Raw genomic sequence first — 20,979 nt, 5'->3', positions numbered from 1 at the left:
AATTCCATAAACTGTGGTGGCTTCACCGAAAAAGTCAATAGAAATGTGGCACATAGTTAATCTGAATTTTCCTACTTCTTAAGTTTCTCAAAAGAGTGAAAAACCTTACTGAGATAGTATAAATCTGTTTTCAAGATACAAATAGGCATTAAAGATGGGGAAAAAACTCACTACTCAAGCACTAGTAAAATGAGCCAGTTCTTCAAGTAATGAAAGTCACAGTCATCCAAATTTAGTACATTAAATATGTTGGGAAGATAGGTATGTTGTGGAATTGCTATGTACAGCCTGGGTTGTGGAGAGGTAGGTAAGGTGCTCAGGCAAGCCCCTGAGTTGCCTCCACTTAACTTCGTATACTCCTTTCTTCACAAGCCCTACCTGCCAGCCTTGTCTACTGTCTGTTAGCAGCAGTAAATCAATGTTTTTCCACCAAGAAAATGTATGATATTGTTGAGAGTCTAGGCAGAGGGGACTCAAACTCAATGACAACCAATACTATACACTACAGAGGTAAACAGCCCATTCACAAGACTGAATCCTCTTCAACAGCAACCGTGTTTCTAGTGAGATCATTCTCAATGGTTATTAACATAACCTTAACACTACAGTTTTGTGCTGCCTAGTTTATGTCAACTTGACACGAGCTAGAGCCTTCTTAAGAAGTCAGCTGAATGCCCTGACCACATTGCCTGTGGGTAAAGCTATGGTGCGTTTTGATGACTGATATTGGGGCCCAGCTAACTGTTGGTGGGGCCACCCCTGGACTGGTGGTCCTGGGTGCCATAAGAAAGCAGGATGAGCAATCCATGGGGGCCAGCCCATAAGCAACACTCCTCCATGGACTCTGCATCAGTCTTGCCCTGAGTTCCTGCTCTAGATTCCCTCAGGTGATGGACTATAAGTTGTAAGATGAAATAAATCCTTTCTTTGGTCATGGTGGTTTTGTTGTTATTTTAAAAACATTTTAAGTATTTTTTGAGATCATAATAAAATCGCATCATTTCACCCTTATATTTTTTCTTGGCCACACTTTCCATGTACCCTTGCTTGCTCTCTTTCAAATTTATGGCCTCTTTATCCTTGTTTCCTTTCTTTTCTTTCTTGTGCATATGAGTGTGTGCATGTGTGTGTGTGTGTGTGTGTGTGTGTGTGTGTGTGTGTGTTCCTAAAAGCATGAATACAACTTGCTTAGTCTGTATAATGTTACTTGGATGTATGTTTTCATGGCTGACCATTAGGTTTTGGGTAAACAAATTGGTATGCTCATCCTTGGAGAAGATGATCTCTTCTACTCTCAACAGTCCTTGTTTGCCTATAGTTCTTTGTCTAGGGTTGTGGCCTCCTGAACTTTCCTCCACCATGTTAGCATGTCTATTGGTGTTACCAATGGAGACTTTCAGAGCCAGATGCACTGTATTCCAAGCCCTACAAGACCATGGCAGCAAACTTAAACTAATATACCTAGCAAAACTATCTGCCATAGTTGAAGGAGAAAGAAAAACTTCCCATGCTATAACTAACCTAAAAAAAATTGTACATCTAACAAACCAAACTTAAAGAAAATATAGGTAGTGGTCATGGTATTTCATCACAGCAATAGGAACCTTAATTACTATTGCCTTCTAGGGTCAAGCCACAGGTTTGATGACAGATGTTGCCTTACCAAAGCTAGTAAATCTTCTGGCTTTGTTGTGTTTTGAACTTTGATATGCAAGTAAATATATTTAACATATAACCAAACAAGATATTTTGTCTCTTTGCACTTTATTAAAGAAAGTAATCAGAAAGAATTTCATTTTTCAAAATTTCCAGTTTTCCACTCTTCACATAAAACAGTGATTGATCCATATACACATATATTCATTCATATAAATAAGAATAATATAAAATTTAAATTAAGCTGAGATTTCCCTGCACTGTGTTGGGAGTAAAGAATGTTATTTTCTACCTTACCTGGGAAGAGCAGTGATTTTTCCCCATTTTTCCACACAGAATCTTCTTGGGCCATTACTCCCTCGGAGAGAAGCAAATCCTTCATAGGGAATGCTAGATGTGCCTGTAACAAACTGTCAGCCACAGAGACAGAAGAAAAAGGTGAAGCCAGAGACCTCCTCCAGGAAACCCCTTTCATCATTGCTGTGCAGGGAAGGAGGCACAAGTAGGGAACTTCAGAAGCCAACTTCATCAACATGGGACAACGACAGATCCTGACAATCACTCGGCCACACAGAGAACGGTGGATTATAAAGGGAAATGGAATAAGGCATTTATAGAAAATAAGGCACTCTGAGCAGCTGACACACCCAGATGTTAAATCAGGCATAATTCCAATGTCAGATAAATGAAATGGTCTTTAGTTAACCCAAACCTACTCAGCCCACCATCAATCCAGCATAAATTTGAAGAATTCTGTGGCCTGCAAATCTGAGTTCCAGACCCTTAGGCCAAAAGCACCAAGTCCAAGTATACATGTAAGGCTCTGCCTCAGCAATCAAGAGGCTTCCTCATGTCTAATAGTCCAGTGGCACCTTATCAGCATGGCCCTGGATAGATAGCTTTTATAAATATTATAAAACACAGAGGCATCTCTACAATGTCATTGCTCTACAAAGTATGGGATGTCCAATGAAGAAAAAAGGACTATAACATCAAATAGGGTCCTTTCTTACAATACTGAACACCATCTTTTTGTCTGCTAAGGATCCTGACTGCAGGGGACCACAGGCTATCACTACAAGGACCCAATGGCAAATGTCAATTCTGGTTTTCTCAGACCAACACTGGCACTTCCCCACAACCCTCAAGAAGTGGCTTCACGTGGCTGGGGATGTTAGTACATGGGTATGCAGCCACAGCAGCATGGAAATGCCATGGCCGGATAAACAAGGTTTGTACTTATGAAGAATATTCAGCAGTTACTAAAAAACATGCACACTTCCAAAAGTATATTATTGTGTTAAAGAACGATGGCCTAATGGCATCTCACCTGTAACAACCTCAATCGTTGTTCATTGTTGAATCGTTCTACTGCAGCCCAAAACCACCGGATTACAATGTGATTGTCGTGGTACCCTATTAACCAAGCAGGAAAGCTCAGTTACTTTGTCTCTTCTATCTTAAACTACGGAGAAATATGATAAAAGACCTCTACCCCACACCTAAATCAACATCTTAGATTCTTTAAATGGCTTAACATTTAAGATTAAGGAACAACACTGTAAATGTCATCATATGAGTCTCAAAAGTTGGAGAAGACATCATAAATGAAACCAGGAGGTTTCTGTTTTCATTGAGCAGTGAGGAGAATAACAAATACATTGCTTTAGCTCTATCCTTTCTGAAAAATACAATTGTTATGACTAGAAATGCTTACTGCTTTTAGTCATTTCTATAAGGAACAATCATCAATGGCTCCAAATACCATTATGCCAAACACTATACTAAGCTTGGGGGTTTAATGCCAAAGAAAACAGACCCTCTCAGGATTTCCTCCTGATGGAGAGATACATTAATCACACAGATTATACAAAGAGAAACAGTGGAAATGTTTTTTAAAACTGCCTATTTCAATCCTAAGTCTTCCCTAAAAGCTATGTATAACTATCAAAAATCAATAAAACCAAATGATTAGGACTGGTGATGTAGGTTGGTGGCAAAGCACTTGCCTAGCAAGTGCAAGGTTGGGGTTCAATCCCCAGTACTACAGACAGAACTACAATTAAAACAAATAAAACAAATTTATTTTCATCAGATTTACTAAGAAACAGAAAAGAGACCTTTTAGTTTTTTTAAATAATAAATCCTACCTATCAGAGTTTTACTTTTATTCCATTCTTTAGAAGAATTTAAAGAAATGTTAAAAGTATTATCTCACATATTTGGGTTAAAGCAGTGGTTATGGATTTTAGAACCTGTGAGTAAAAAATAAATTCTAAGAGAAGGCTGACAAGAATTTTTTCTTTTTCTTTTTTTTTTTGGGGGGGGGGGTGGGGAGCACAGTTCATCAAACATATTTATCCCCCTTAAAAAAGAAAGAGTCTGTCTGAGTGAAGGATAGGTAGCATTAGGTCAGGCACAGCGACAGGTCCAGTCTTTGGTAAAGACTTCGTTAATCAGTGGAAGAACTTAGCTGCTTCAGGAACTAAAGCTTCCTGTCCTTAGGAGTCAGCTCTCTTCAGCGCTGTGTTTACTGTTTGTGCTAAGCCTCTTGTGAAAGAATGACTGTCTCTTCATATTATCCACAAACAGCTGCTGTCTGAACACATGGTAAGTGACAGCATAACTACTTTTTCATGTGGGGCCAACTAGCTGTACGGGGCAAACATGCCAGCTAAGTATCTCGTCCTTTACCTGGTGTCTTCCAAGGATCTCATTTGGTAAGATTTACCACTGAAATGGCTCCTTGATTTGCTCAGATATAGTAAATAAAAACCTTAGACTATATAAATACAAAAATGACTAATTCGATTACTTCATTGCTATTAGAATCTCCTGGGAGTAAGGTCCGAGGAAATAATAGTTACCACAAAATGGAAGTTAAGTGGAGTATGAGAGAAATTGCATTTTAATTATTAAAAATAACTCAGCTAGCAATGCTTTCTATAATATTATACACGAACACTACATGGGTCCAGCCAGAGAAAATTAACTACACAGTTTAACTTCAGAAATAGCAATGGTAGAAACCCCAGTTTAACACAGCCTTTCAGAGAAAAGCCTAACATTGCAACACATCCCAGAAAAACAAACAAACAAACAAACAAACAAACAAACAAACAAACCTTTTTTGCTCAAAATTATTAGACAAAACTTTAACTCTGGGCTGTCCTTAGATTTCAGCTTTTTAATGGGGAACATTCCCAATCATATTGGTCCAAACTACTAACAGAAACTGTGTACTCATGTTCAGAAAGTCACCTCCAAAGAGTCACGCTCAAAATGATTTTACAATTCCCTTTTCAGTCAAACTCGGTGTTCCACTTTGGAAGGACCCTGCAGAGGAGCCTGATGAATTCTGAGGCCCCCACCTTGTTCCCTGCTAGCGTTTTAACCGTGAGTTATAACTGCTAGATAGTCCAGGGAACTGTAGCAAACCTGTGCATGTTAGGAAGCTTGAAGGGTGTGGTGTCTGGAGGTTCAGAATGTAGATGGAGAGGTGGGGTTTGACCAGCTGGGTATTAAGCTCCCCATACCTCACCAGCAGTGTCATCCAATAATTAATTGGTGTTCTTAAGATCACATTTCTTCACCAGCAATTAGGAGTTATGACATCCTCAGATGGGGTGTAAACAGTCCTTCCCCCTTTGGCAGTCACTAGGTACAGAAGGGACCGACCTTGCCCAAGGTCTCAAGGAAAACAGCCCCAGACCAGTGATTAATAAAGTGCCTTCCTCTGCTCTGTGTTCAGGCCTGTGCTTGAATTAGGCCCCCCTGTAACTTAAATGGGGCCCTTTATAAGTCAAACCTCACCGCCTCTGTATTCAGTGTTGTTTCTCCAATCATTGAGGTCTATTTCAGCCGTGCCAGCAATGACCAGCTCCAGTTCTCTTGCGTCAAAGACAGATACTAGCCTGGCATCTACCACCTGTGGGATAAAAGAAAAGTGCAGGCATGGCTTAGGATCCTAGAGAAACCTCAGCTGTAAGGAAGCCTCAACAAAAACGCAGGGAATTTCGGGAGTACTACGGTTATACCCTCCATAGGTTACATCCTATGGTATGTGAAAACATGTCATACTCTCTACAGATGGAAGGTATGTTTCTAACTGAAAGTTTATATGCTTGGCCACAACTGAATTTTTGTTTTTGTTGATCATCATGTCCCACCGAACATGCTAGGTCTCTTTTGATCTCAGAAGCTAAGCAAGGCAGAGTATGGTCAGTACTAGAATAAGAGGATTTTTGTTTCATATCTGACAATTGATTTATCTAGTTTTGCATTTGAAAATGATCCAGTGATTTTTGTAGAGGGAGTGACATGGAATATGTGTGACAAATTCTGGCCCCCCATCACCACATATATCAAGCACGAAATTTGATTTTGCATACCTAAACATGAGTAAGACTCATAACTTCCATGTTATCAGTAGTCATTAAGCATTAAAATGGTACACCTGAAAGCAGTATGCCATTCATTCTGGTGATAGAACATGCACAATGAGCTTTCACATGTGTACTTTAGAGAGACAGAAGGACACATTTGTCTTTTTAAAAGAAAAGAACACAGCAAGAGAGAAGAGAAAAAGTCTATGCGTGAAGCACCACAGAATGGACAGGCAGCCTGACTGTGGGCCGTGTGACTCCAGCTGTCTGCCACTGCCATCTTACCTCATAGAAACCTCGAACTAAGCTCTCTGTCTGCTGCACCACACCCCTCTCAATCCTCCACTTCACCATCCTCTCAATGTACTCCTTCTTGTTCTTCTCTGTGACCGGGATATTGGCTCCCCCTGGCTTTAACTCTCGTTCAGTAATCTATCATTAAAAGGCAAAAGAACTGATCAGAAAACAACATACTTGATGCCAACTGCCACCAACGAGCTGAGATCAGGTGTGAGGCCCCTCTCCGCATCAGAGGCACATTTCTAAGGCAGTGGTTCTCCACCTTCCTAAGGCTGAGACCCCTTAATACAGTTCCTCATGCTGTTGTGACCCCAACCACAAAGTTATTTTTGTTGCTGCTTCATAACTGCAATTTTGCTACTGTTATGAATCAAAATGTCAATGTCTGTGTTTTCTGATGGTCTTGGGTGGGCTGTGTCATTCAGCCCTTCCAAAAGGTTGCAATCTACAGGTTGAGGATCACTAATCTAAGGGGTACAGTCAACCTACAGAGCCATTATAAAGGATGTACTTAAGGAAAACAGAAACACACCCACCCCATAAATCTTAAATTGAGTGCTCATTTTTGAAAGCACATGAAATACAGGAAACCCAGGCAAATAGTCATGCCTAACAGGAACTAAGACATTGCTCCTGACAGAAATCTTGTAGTCTTCCCTTCCATCAAATTTAAAGGAAAACCAGTATATTCTCTGCTTTCAAGCACTCTCCAAAATAGAATTCACATTCTCACTGTCTCAAAACAATCAACTACAGTTTTAAAATCTAAACAGGTCTAATTTTATATTACAATATTATATAATACAATATTCAATCCAGGGATAGCAGAGACTCTTCAAATGTATTCTATATAAGATACATTCTCATATTTCTAGATATCTCCAGATATTCTCATCTCTCATATCCATTGAGTTAGAAATAAAAAGATTGTTTATAAAATACAAATCTATAATCTACCAATGTCATAATATATCAATGAGGACCTCTTAGACTGTAGTTGGCATTACAGTAATCTTTGTACTCAAGCTTACTACAATTTCGCAGCCCTGGGTTAAGTCACTCAATAAGCCACAAATAAACTAGAATTTGATCTTAGTCAAGGAATTAGCTTTTCACCAGCCAACAGTCTTCAGTTAGCACATAACAGACCTGTCCAAAAACTTCTTCGTTCACAGTGAACGTGAGGTCTAGGATGTCATGGATGTCATTGTCCTTCATCCACTGAAGACTCTGGTGGAACTCCTCATCAAGGTATTCTAGATCACTCAGGTCACACAGGCTGAGATGACAGACAGAAGCAAACATACAGGCCTTATTATTACAAACCCCGGAATCACGAGGAAGGAAACTGAGGCTTCGTGACAAGAACAAGGCCCGTTCACTAGGCTGTGATACTAGGAATGCTCATGAGTCTAGCAATCACACTACTAAGGTAACCCAGATATGTGGCATACATTCTTAAATCCAGGACATGACATTCCTCAGGAACCACTTACCCATCTTTTCTCTCAAAAACAGAACTAGAAGGTACAAAGAATGGCTGTCATCCACATTGTCATTGACACAGTGTCATATCTAGGACTGAACTGGGCTGACAACTTGCCCCCACAATCTTTTTTGCTACATTATCCTATCAAAAATTAGTGCTCTCCTAATTTGAAATTCTTCAGTGATTTTTCTGTTTAACTCTGTTTTTCACTTGTTTTTTTTTTAAAGACTAGATACTATAAGTGATGTCCATGCATTTTCCTTTTTCTCCTGGTTCTTATTCTACCACTATAAAAATAGCAAGCCAAAGAATTCTTCTATAACCATAAAAGTTTCCTCTACTTCACTCCACTGCTATTTTTTCTTTGCAGTAACAAGATCTAACTGAGATAGAGTTACTATTACATACCTTGGTGTAAGGTAGCAGTAATTAATTTGCCATAGTTGTTTTAAAATTCCCTGTCCTTTAGCTCAAATTCAAGAGTCATCTTGTTTAGTTTATTTTAAATATTTATTAGGCATCAAATGTGTGGCATATTGATAACTACTTGGTAAAGCCAGGCACAGTGGCACACGCTTGTAATCCCAGCACTCTGGGAGGCAGAGGCAAAAGAATCTCTGTGAGTTTGAGGCTAGCCTGGTCTACAAAGTGAGTCCAGGATGGCAAAGGCTACACAGAGAAATCCTGTCTTGGACAATTCAAAATAAAAACAAAACAAAAAAAAAAGTATTGTTCTTAGAAGGAAGTGGTCTCAGGGAGGCAGGCACACCATAGATAAGCATAAGTGACAGCACAAAGTGGACAGTGCCAAAATCTACATACAATTTAAGTGCATGTTAAATTAATGATTTAAGACTGGACATGGCCACCCATGCCACAGTTTCAACACTCTGGTGGCTTGAATAAGGACTCAAGTAAAGTTTGAGCCCAGCCTGGGCTGTAGAGTAAAACCCCGTCTGAAAAAGAAAAGGTAAGTACCAAGGGCTATCAGGGGAATCGAGAGGGACATTTGTGTTGTCTTGGATATTCAGGGAAAGATGTTTAGATGAGCGGATGCCTGTATTAAATCTTTCAGGATGATGATATCTAGACATAGAAAGGGGATGGGTTAAAACAAAAGGGAAAAGAAAAGAGGATAGGATAAATAAATGCAAAGGCATAGAGTGCAGAATACTTCACGCACATGGAAAGCCCTGGAATCCTGACATAAGACACTCAACATCTACATATGAGGACAGAAAAGCATTTGGGAGTGAGTCTGGAGAGTCATTCCAAGGGTCTCGGTGATTCAGGTTCAAGACAAGGAACGATGTAATCAGATATGGGAGATGAGCTGTAAAGAGTTCTTCTAGAAGATATTGAAAAGATTATATAAAATGGGGTAAAAATCCATTAATAGATCGTATCAGTAATATAGCCAAAATAAGAGAAATGTTCTAATGAGGGCAAGGCTATTAAGAGTGCAGAGGCACAAACACAGAAATAGTAAACAAACGGTTATGTTGGAAAGCAGTATAAAGGAGGCTAGTCTAAAATAGGGACAGCAAATGAATTCATGTAACAGGCCATCTCTGATTGGCACTCTTAGACCTTAGCCATGCTGCCTGCATTGATCAACACGTTTTAGTGAAAGGAACAGAAGAGGTTTCTGAAGTTGCGTGATTTCAGTGCAGTAAAGTGTTACACGTTCTTTGAAATTATTCCAGGGGAATGGGAACAAAGATGGGCAAGGATGCCATGACAGTTAATGTTGTCAACTGACAGGATCTAGAATCACCAAGGACACTGCCTCTAGGTGTGTCTACAGGGAATTTTCTAGATTAATGTAAGTGAAATGGAAGACCCACCCGAGCTCTGGGCACAAGCGTTCTATGGGCTGGGATTCCAGCTTGAATACAATCTGAGCATTCTCAGTGAACTGAGCGCTCTCTCTGCTTCCTGACTGAGGATGAAAAGGGAAAGGGACCAGCTTCCCTGCCAGGATGGCTGGTAACCCATCCATCCACCTGAAAGTCAAAGCAACCCTCCTCCCAGAAGCTGCGTTGGTCAAGCATCTTGTCACAGCACCAAGATGACCACTTGAAAACCTGTACTATGCATTTGCTACCCTTGTTTAAAGGTTACTCTTGATGTCTAACAAGAATGACCAGGAACATGAGCATTGTTAACTTCAGGTGGACAAGTACAAGATTCACTTCAAGGCTTGTAACGAGTTCAGCTTTAAACATGCAGACTTGGCATCCCACTAAAACACCCAAGAAGCAGTGTTCAGAAGACCATTCACACGTGAGCCTGCAGCTCAAGAGAGCAACACTGCGGGATAGATACAGTGGTCCACAGGAGAAAAAAGTGAAGGCATTTCTTTTTGTCAGCTTTAGAGAGAGGCCCAGAATGGATGCATCTGAACACCAAGGTTAAGGGCAAGTCAGAGGAAAGGCCCACAGAGGAGCAAGAACACAAGCAAGGAGGAGAACACAGTGTCAGTGAGGAAAGACCCAAGGATAAATAAACTTTAGGATGGCAGAGACGACTTCTAGTTTCCGATTGTCTCTGCTACCCCAGAGTTGCCAGTAGAGGAGAAAAGCCAGACTAACGTGTGGAGGGTGTGATTTAATGTGACCACCTGGTACAGTTTTCAGGAAAACTAAGGAAACTGTGAGAAGACAATGAAATGCAAAGGTGACAAGGGGGGGAGAGGAGCAGGGGAGGAGGTGGCCAGAAAACTGGAGAAGCAGGAAATGGTCCCTATTTCCCAGAAGGAAAGCTTTCCAACTGAGCCCACGGAAGCCTCATGAGAAACATTCTGCTGGTTTTCATTTAAGGCCAGGACTTCTACTTTAGGGAACACAGCTAGGGATGCGCCAGACAGCTCCCACAGTTCAGCACTTCAGTTCTTTGCAAGTTTAAGCCACCTGTCTGTCCTCTCCCCTGACATCTGTCTTCTGCTTGGTCTTGTAAGTGACCACATACTGACTGCAGGGGTGGCTCTGCTCAACATTGCACAATAATTATCACCGTTCACTGAGACACAAACAAAGAAAAAGTGCTGTGGATGCCAGTTTTTCATCTGCGCCCATACACTGCCATTTTCACGCAGAAAGGTCTCAAGAAAAGCAGGGCACTGTCTACGCCTACCAAAGAGGCAAAAATAAAATGGAAATGAAACAAAAGGAAATGAAGTTGTGACCAAGAGCAAGCTGCTGGAAATGCATACAGCAAAAGCGCAGCATAAAGGGGTGCAGCCTGAGTCACCAAGCCTAATCCACAACTGTTCTATTAATAATCAGCACTGATGCCACAAGAATCCACGGGCTGTGTTTGAAGTCCAATTGTCTTAAAGACACATGTGCTGTCACAGATGAGAATGAACTATTTGGGGAGGAACAGAACTAAGATCTGTGTGAGCAAGCAGAAGTAAAGGGCCAGGAGCACGGCAACTACGTTTGAGACTGTGTTGGTTTCTGAAATCTAAACCATGATTCATTCAACAAGCCAGTTTTGATGGCATGCAGATAAACAGAGATCTTGACAACCTCTTCAGCAAAGCACTTTTGGGCTTGACATGCTGACTATGCAAGCACAGAAATAACTCTTACATTCTAAGAAGAGCCTTGTAGAAGGGCCGTGTGAAGAAGGCATCCAACAAATACTGGTGTATTAGTGCAAGACCGAGGATCCTCCCGCTGAACCGGAACCTGTGAGGAGGAAATAAGGACACATTTCAACCCCACTGAGCAGGGTCCCAAGGGCTGTGTCTACTTCTGAGAACGAGTTTCAACTCTATGTTTGTCCAAGATGACCTGCCTAGCAACTCTCGGAGAATTTTTGGGCACTATAGAGTGTGTCTTCTGTAGCCAATGTTTAGATTTACCTGTGGAGGAAATCTGTTCCTCTGATATTTAGGGACACCTTACCCTTACTCCATGTCAACAATATCACCCTGTATCACCCCACACTTGACCATGGAGTCCCCCGGAGCCTTTTGGAGAAATTTCCCCAAAACCATCCCAAGAAATACTGATAAAGACTAAGGAGGTTGAAAACATGTCCTCTAGTTTGTGTGCATGGAAATTAGTTCATTTCTAGAATGCAAACTAGGAGCAATTCCCCTTTGAGGGAAAAGCCCTTATTCAGATTAAGGACGTTCCCATCTATCTCTGTTCTCTCTGAAGCCTCACTCCTGATGGTAAGTACTATTTATGAAATACGTATTTAGATATTTGGGGGGGCTTTCCTCATGAGACAGTCTGTTCTCCAAAATTTCAAAGTGAAAGCTATTCTGAATCAACTTGGAAACTTCCTTACAGATCCATTCAGGCTGGGTTTTCTGCCTGAGGTACACAATTGCTTTCTCCATCACAAGCGTCTTGGTCTCCAGCTCAAAGTCTGCTGCCTACAAAAGCACTGTGGATCTATAACTGTAGTTTCGGGCAGGCTTTTTGAGGTCAGTGGCCAGCAGCTTTGTCCCTCTTCAGTTCCACTTATGTGAGCACAGCTGTAACAGCCAGTGTTAGGAAGCCTCCAAATGTGTAACTAAACAAGAAGTTAATTGGAAGAGTAAGCCCTAAAAGTTAATGCTTTTTACTCGTCAATAACCTCATGACTCAAAGAACCTCTTTCCACTTCTGCACTTTCTTTGTTACTATCAGTGAAAAATGAACAGGAACAAGTTAACAAGGGTTATGTAAATATTTAACGTCTACAAATGCAGAGATTTGAAAAAGATTTAAGGACACTTGGAAAGAGTGCAATTTGGGAATTTTCAGAATAAATATCTCCAGATGGGAATCTTAGAATTGTTTCCCTTGGTTTTGTGTGATAAATTACATTTTAGGAGATGGCTGCTTCCAAACTTTAAATGGCTTAAATGTGCTAGTGTGTGGGTGAGTGGGCACGATGGCCATTCTAACACTTGATCTGCCATCCATCCTGTACCCCTCCCCCCATACCCTGCCCCCTAAAATATGAACAAGCCTCTCCCAGGGCCCAGTAGCTCTACCTCCCCTCCTCTGAGAGCCAGCCATTTCCCTCAAGCAATTAGAGAAGCAGTTGGCTTCTGCAGGAGCGACTTGGGGGTCTTGCTAAGAGACTAATCGACTATAACATTTTTCCAGTGGGATAAGGCTTTTGAATTCTACTCAGCTCACTTGACACTGATATATGCAATACAATCAATTACAGCTGGGGGACTGCCTATATAATTAAGTTTGACAACAAAAATAAAAGCCAAATTAGGTATGTAACGGATAATGTGATTTTTATCCAGGAGAGGAAAATGGTAAAAAGAAATGTGGCTTCTTTTGGAGGGAGAAGGAGCTAACAGCACAGAAAATTAACTGAGGACAACTGTCACAGGAATAGACCCTTACCATTCATGGTGATTGTCTACGAAAGCAGACATGGGGCTTATTTGTACTGTGTATGTGTCATTGGCTGAATATTCAAATAAGCCATAATAGGGGTTAAAGAGTTCTCTGGATACCAGGAAGAAGAACTCTCTGGAAGGCCCACTGTAATCCAACCTGTAAAATAGAGAAATCCACATAAAGAACAATCACATTTACTTTTTCTGGTATTGGCATATTTTCTCCTGTGTTCAACTTTGTTGGGAAAGCTCATTACAGGGATAGTCCACATACCAGGGCTATCCAAACAGAGGTGGAAAAAATCTCATCTCAGTATTCTTGACCCGAAATAATGAGCTAGGTATTGACACAGCACATATCCAGAACTTCAGCTACCCACAAGATAATGCAAACAATACACAATACACTTATGATTCATACAAACACACATGTATGTGAAAATTTTAAATGTCCAGAGCAAGGCCATAGGGAAGGGAGTGTCATGGGAATGTTTCATTATCACAGAGGAAAGCAGCTACATCCACTTAAGGGCCATAAAGACCTCAGGGATTTTTGAAATTTTTCTGAATGGGGGAAGAGAAAGAACTCTCCCTAGAGAGCTCAGAGACAAAAAAAAAAAAAAAAAAAAGTGAAAAGTGTAAATTATAAAATACCATAGAAAATTACATACAAGGAAAAGGAAGGTAGCAAAGCTTGCTAAGAAAGGTCCTCGGGCAGGCTGGAACTCTGGCACCTGCAGGACACTGTGAATTCCACTTTACTCTCCATAGCTTCCGAGTCAGAGGGACGGAAAGCTAAAGACCTGGGCTGGGTTTGAGGAATGACAAGTGGCCAGCAATGCCCAAGGTCTGTGTGTGGAGGTGGGAGGGGAGGGGCAGAAGTGGAGCTGCCTTAAAGGGAAGGTTGAAATATAAAGCAACTTGGTACGGCAAATTTAAAATGAAAAACATGAAGTACACCAGCCCTTTAGTAAAAACTGCACACAGAGATTCAAAGATGGGGCTGGGGAGTAGCCAGCAACCCCAAAGGCTTTTGTTTTCCCCTTCCTACCACCTCTCTCTCCTTCCAAATTTATTACTTGGCCATTATTGCAGTGTGTGTGTGTGTGTGTGTGTGTGTGTGTGTGTGTGTGTGTAAGTAGGCAGAGGCCAGCAGACAAATCTTCAGGTGACACCCACCTCTTTGGGCCAGGCTTTCGCTGGTTTGGAGCTCAGCAAACAGGCTATGGGGAGTGAGCTAGGATTGAAACGGTGAGCTAACAGGCCTGGATGTTTAAAAGGTGAGAATTCTGGGGACTGAACTCAAGTCCTCATGTTAATGGCTGTGCTAGCCCCCCCAACACCTATAGTCCTAACTTACTATGTAGTCCTGGCTGGGCTAGAACTCACCATGTAGACCTCAGACTCCAAACTCACAGAGATCCACCTACTTCTGCTTCCAAATGCTGGGATTAAAGGCGTGTGCTACCTCACCTAGCCTCTGTCATTGTATTTTTTATTTTTTTTTAAATGAAAGTGGGATCATCTGAGTCGTCCAGATGAGATTTTATGAAGTAGAAAATGATACTATTACAGGTAGAAGATTTAGAAAAATACAATTGTTACCAAAATAAAATGACCTTTTTTATGCAGTGATAACAAAACTGAATTTGAATAGTGTGAACTTCAACTACTCACATACTGACTTCCCGTTTTTGACATATCTGATTATAAATGTCATTATTTAGTTAATATCTACTTTCAATAAATCATCTCGATGTTTTCCAGTGCATACTTGTCTTACATAGCATTTGTGAAATGCCCATGTGCTAGCTCAACCTTTCCCTAACACACATTAAAAGAAACCAAAGCACAGTTAAAACCATCCAGCACAGCATGAGTAAAGCCCTCAAGCTCCAAAGTTCACACCCCCAGCATCTGCAGGAAACCTACTGGGCAGGAAAAGGCAAGTACCTGCGGCTCTCAGGCCCAGACAGGCTTTATTCAATGACATGGTGGCCCTGTCCTCCTGTCCTCTGGGGTAACTGCACCTTGTGGCTGTGGGGCAGGCTGGCAAGGCCATCCTTAGGCCTGTCTGGGCCACCCAGAGACCCAGAGGCTCAGACTACCCCACCATGCAGCCTTTTTTGTGGCTTCCTCCTACTCTTCTAGTTCTGGCTTTTGAGACCAGCAGCAGCAAAAACCTTTTTCCACTCGGATGTTCTTTGCACACAAGCCTCCAACAAAGACTGAAATGCCAATTACTGGCCAAGAATTAATCTAGACCTTGAAGACAGAACAGTTTCGACAAGCCACCCCTGGTAGGATTCCTTGGCCACCTCAGTCTCTCTGGTATCTGTGCCTCTACCTCCTTCTCTAATCCTGAGCAGATCCCCTCCTTTAACCTTTTCTCGATGCACAGGTCGGGATTCCCTAGTCTCCTGGAACTGACTCCAACCCCGAGGTATGGCAAAGGAGCTGAGTCTGGACACTTGCTTTCACTAAAGAAGGTTGAAATTATCCCACCTCCTGGGGAAGCCAGTTCTTCTCTTCTTTTTCTTCTTCTTCTCCTCTTCCTCCTCCTCCTCCTTCTTCCTCTTAAAGAGCCAGTCTTCTAAATCCCCAGTTCCTTATGTCTTTCCACAGCAGGAAAGCATCAACTGTGATGGTGATCTTGGTGGTCAACTTGACACACTTTGTAAAAAGGGACTTCAGCTGAGGAACTGCCACCACCAGATTGGCCTGTAGGCATGTCTATGTGGTATTTTCTTGACTGTTAATTGACCTTGGGAGGCCCAGCCCCTGCAGACAATGCTACCTCTGGGTAGTATAAGATAGCTGAATGTAAGTCTGAAAGCTAGCCAGTAAGCAGCATTCCTGTGTGCTTTCTGCTTCAGGCTTCTGCCTTGAGTTCCTGCCCTGGCTTCCCTTGATGATAGACAATAATTTGTAGGATGAAATAAGCCATTTCCTCCCCCAAGTGGCTTTTGATTGTGGTGGCTATCACAGCAACAGAAATAAAGCTAGAACACCAACTGTCAAAGACACTGTGGAAGTCATTTTGTCACATTTCTTCATTCTTTTATAGGGGACACTGAAGCCAGAGAAAACCAGCTGAATCACAGGAGTTTTGTGATGAGGTACCAGGTCTTGAACCCTAAACAGGTGTCCTAATTTCAAATTTAACATTCTTCCAGTAAAGATTAACCGTCTATCAAGATTAAAACAATATTGCTTATAGAAAGCAGCTTGGCACACTATGCCTTGAGGGCAAGTCTGCCAAAGCCCTGGTTTTGTAAATAAAACTACACTGCAATGCACTGTGTTGGCCTGTGTGTTGCCTTTTGCTTTTCCCTGATAATGCTGAGGTGCGTACGTGCCAGAGAATGCACAACAGGCAAAGTCTAAAATTGTTTACTATCTGTCTCTTTATAGCAAAGTTTTGCCAACGGCTGCTGTTACATAAACAAGGAGGAGGGGAAACACTTTATTAGAACATACAGCTTACTAAAAATCTTCAGTGAGACTCCTCCAAGGAGACATAAATGCTCTCTGACTTTCCGTGGTTGGTTTTCACATTGCAAAGGCCACCAGTAGATCAGGGTCACAGAGAGCTGAAATATCAGGCAAAAGATAAAGTGAGCCTGTTTTCTTGGAGATGACTGGTATAAGCAGAGCTGTGTCTACTGTGGATTTTCCATTAAAAATTAGAGGGTAGTTCCTAAGATTTAATTCTGAATATTTCAATTATTCTGCACTTACCAGAATGCATTCTGATGACCCAGGTGTGTTGGCCTTCACATGCATAAATTCAGTCTTTGGTCACACTGTAAGCATGTGATCCTGTCTTAACCCTTGTACTAGATAGTTTTATGTCAACTTGACGTAAGCTAAAGTCATTTGAGAGGAGGAAACCTCAATTAAAAAAAATGCTTCCATAAGGTCAGGCTCCAGGCAAGCCTGTAAAGCATTTTCTTAATTAGTGATTGATGGGGGAGGGCCCAGCCCATTGTGGGTGGGGCCACAATGTGGCCTGGTTTCTATAAGAAGCTGGCTGAGCAGGCCATGGAAAGCATGTCAGGATGTAGCACCCCTCGGGGGGCCTCTGCATTGGCTTCTACTTCCAGGATCCTGCCTTATTTGAGTTCCTACCCTGCCTTCCTATAGTGATGATGAACTGTGATTTGGAAGAGCAAGCCAAATAAACCCTTTCCTCCCCAACTTGCTTTTTGATCATGGTGTTTCATCCCAGCACTAGAAACTTTAAGACACTCCTTTTCGAATTACAAGTTCGAAATTCAGTAGGGGCCCAATACACATTGCTGAGTTGTGCCTAGGGCTCCCCTGATGCTCAAAGAAAGCCAGCATCACTTACATTGTTATTGGACGGATGGCAGTGCCAATAAGTCTGAGCCAGTTTGCTACGAGGCAGTGGTACATGAATTCAATGCCATGAGCAGAGTGTGCCAATCCCTCAGAGATGACTCAATCTGAAACCACGGTCAAACAAGTGAGTTGGCTTAGAAAGTTCACACTGTAATACCTCCTAACATGGTAGAGATTTTAAGACAACAATGGCCTTACTGACTGGTTCCTTTCGTGCCGGAAGACAAGAGTACATTCTCTGAGGAGTAGAGCTGAAAAGCAAAACTCTCCTCAGGAGAGAAGAAAACAAACAGCTCCTTTAGAAGGAAAAGGGTGTTTAACTTTTAAACTTTTTATCTTCCTTTTTTTTTTTTTTTTTAAGCTCTTAAAGCCAAAGCCAAGGCCACCTTTCTGCTTTAATTTGGTTGTAATTCCAAAGGCAGAACTGCAGATGCTGTGTACAGCAACTTTATATATGTCTAGCAAACCCAAAGGAACGTGTCCCAGCAGGGCATGTGGGCATGCGGCTCCCATACTCCTTAGCAACCTCGTCCGTATAAATAGTTAACGTGACTCATACCACAGGGATCATTTGTTACATTCCTGTTTTGCCAGTTAGGTTGGTTCCACGGCTAAAGGCTTGGCAAGGAAATACAGAAACTCCGGACAACGGGTGCGTAGCCACCTAACAGCTGCATTGGAAGGCATTTCTAAATAAGCGCAGATGTCAGTAGAGTGGCCACGGCGTCCCGAGCCCTGCCTGCCGATAAAGCAATTCACCCATCAGCACATTGCTGGCTGGGCACATATGAGTTATTAGCAGCGTCTGACATGGGTTAAGATAGCTGACTTTTATTCTCTCATTCTTTATATTTCAACAAAAAATAACTGAGAACAAAACGCTCCAATGGGAACAGACTGTAAAATGAGGGAAGATGAGGGCCTCAGGAAGTTACACCGTTTCTTCCCATAAGCTTGTCCCGAGGCACACGCGCCTGGTCTAGGCACCTTCTGATTCAGCCACAGGTATTTAGAACATGGAGGCTTGGCTTCTGAGCCATTTAACAAGGCCTGGGAGATGAGTAAGGAAGTCTGATAAGACCAAGTTGCTCTTGGTGGTACCAAGCCAAGGGCTGGCCACAGAACATCCCTCTTTGGCAGGTAAGGATGATTCCTCTGATGTGACTGCCTTCTTGAAGAAGGCCGAAACCCAAGTTCAAACAAAGCTCTATGGCTTTACAGCTCAGACCCTACCCTGGTTATATGTGAGCGCTACTGGGTAATTTCTAAGCAGCGGAAAAGAAAATGACCTCAGCTCATCTTCCTCCCTGGTTATTTTTACTTCCCTATCCCAAGGGACTACAGAAAGAGTCAACAGAAGGGTTCTACACACAGGTCCCCAAACTAAAACGATTTGCATGCACTCCTCCCTAGTCTAAGTGTGGCCAGAAAGACTGATGACTGATGCCATCCTGAAGGTGCTTTACACATAATGAATTAATTCTTTCTTGAATAAAGGTGCCCTTTACAAAGCTGCCGTGAAGAGAAAGGTGGAACAAGCACAGAGTAAACATCCTCTCTGCCTAGACCATCATTTCTTGGCTGTTTGGGAGGACTAAGAGCTAGTGGATGGCCTGGATCCTTATCAGAACCTGAGTTCTGATACCGTGTGAGCTTTGGTTGCTAGGATTATTAATTAACAAAAACAATATGCGGAAGAATACTATATAACTTTTCATTGCCTTCCCCCCATCCCATAAGTAACTCCTAGGAAGACTGAGGCTCCTCAGAAATAGGCAGCAAACCATTTCTCCTCACCTTTTAGCAGGGTAACTGTTTTCAGAAATTCTGCCACTGCTGTCCTCCCCTCCCCTAACTTTCCAACACAGGATAACTGTGCTAAGCTTGTTGGAAATTCTAGTGCTTAGAAAACAACTCCCAGCTCTAGCTATTAATGACAAGGCAGTGCTTAGAAACAATCTACTTTTTGTAAAAACCCAAGGTTAACACAAAGAATCATTCTAGAAAAAAAAAAAATTATTGTGTTTTTGTAACTGAAGACAGGCATTTCCAATAGTCTGGGATTAATTCTACCTCAAATAGCATCTGCAATATCCTACAGGTTCCTTACTTCTAGAATAATCTATATATTTTGTTTTGGCTATATTAGAAGAAACAGCTCAAGCCACAGTTGTTGCTTTGTGAAGCCACTAATGCCACTAATCCACAACCTTTTTTTTTTTTTGGAAGACAGGTAAATGCATTGTAATTAAAGGTAAATCCACTGTTCTCTTTCTGCTTTGGTCAGTGTGTGTCAGAGTGGAAGTACAATCATTGAGATAGCATCAACAATGACCGTAAAGTATTAACCCCTTATGGCTAGCACAGTGTTGACACAAAATACTTTCCATGCTAATATTAGTATTAATTTAGACCTCACAAAGTCATTTCTGTGTATTTACCCTACTGAATGTAGGTAATGACAGAGGTTATACAACTGAAAATAACCCAGAGAAGTCACTCCTCTAACAATGGGACCAGAAGAAAACTTGAAAAGGAAACAGTAAATCTCTATAGATCCTAACCAAATGTTTCCACACTCATTATTTAGAATTTTTTTTTTTACTTACAAAAGACATAGTACAAAGAGCTCTTGCATACATACAGTCTTTATAACTATCTCATATGAGTATTGTATATTCCTCATCAATACAAGTGATGCAAACACTAAATAAGGCCTCTATTTAGCCCCACTTGATGTTATCACCAACTTTAGAAGCCAAGCTGCTAGTCAGTACCCTCCCATCATCCTCGCTGATGACAACACCTCTAAGGCAATGGTTGCCTAAGTTGTTTTTTAGGAACTTGGAGCCATGTTTGTCTGTCTCAAGCTAGTGGAAGCCACCAACTGTCTACTTGGACCTCACCATTGAGACTTATTTGACAATTGTAGATTACTCTAAAGGTACCGTTTTCCTCAGTGTGGGTCCTGTGAAAAGCATGCCTGTGCATGGAGTGGACCCTACCTCCACTTCCCTTCCCCTACACCAGGCCATGCCGCTTCTTTATCCCACTAAGACCTCTACACCCTAGCCCCACGCAGGTCTGTGACTCAGGCCTCACTTCCTTGGGAATATAATCTCTTTTGCAAAACTTGGTTCAGTGATTGTCATAAATGGTGTCATATTAAGAAACCAACACTGACGTATAAGTATTAACAAAATGTCTACCTTATCTAGATTCCATTCACCTTTACCTAATATTTCTCTTCTGTTCTACAATCTCATCTAGGAAGTGGCTTGAATTTAATCATCTTGTTTCTTCTTGACTAGCATTGTCTCAAACTGCTCTGATGTTGCTGTTGTTGTGTCCTTGATGACTTTCAATATTGGTGAAATGTTCTTACAATGTCCCTCAACTGGGAATGATCCCATGTTTTT

General features: G+C 41.7%; 1 protein-coding gene across 1 annotated transcript in view; it reads right to left on the bottom strand.

Annotated features, from left to right (window-relative positions):
- Positions 1-20,979, bottom strand: part of Hecw2 (HECT, C2 and WW domain containing E3 ubiquitin protein ligase 2) — a 158,041-nt gene that overhangs the window by 14,876 nt on the left and 122,186 nt on the right. The window contains exons 21-27 of the mRNA XM_055616959.1: positions 13,200-13,352; positions 11,427-11,525; positions 7,491-7,620; positions 6,327-6,473; positions 5,470-5,584; positions 2,987-3,072; positions 1,954-2,066 (exon numbers count right to left, since the gene is read on the bottom strand). Coding sequence (XP_055472934.1) covers positions 1,954-2,066; positions 2,987-3,072; positions 5,470-5,584; positions 6,327-6,473; positions 7,491-7,620; positions 11,427-11,525; positions 13,200-13,352 — 843 coding nt within the window. The remainder of the gene's footprint in view (positions 1-1,953; positions 2,067-2,986; positions 3,073-5,469; positions 5,585-6,326; positions 6,474-7,490; positions 7,621-11,426; positions 11,526-13,199; positions 13,353-20,979) is intronic.

The sequence above is a fragment of the Psammomys obesus genome, unplaced genomic scaffold, assembly GCF_907164565.1.
Source record: "Psammomys obesus unplaced genomic scaffold, mPsaObe1.curated_primary_1811, whole genome shotgun sequence".
Classification (NCBI taxonomy): Eukaryota; Metazoa; Chordata; class Mammalia; order Rodentia; family Muridae; genus Psammomys; species Psammomys obesus.
This window is presented reverse-complemented; position numbering and strand designations above follow the sequence as displayed.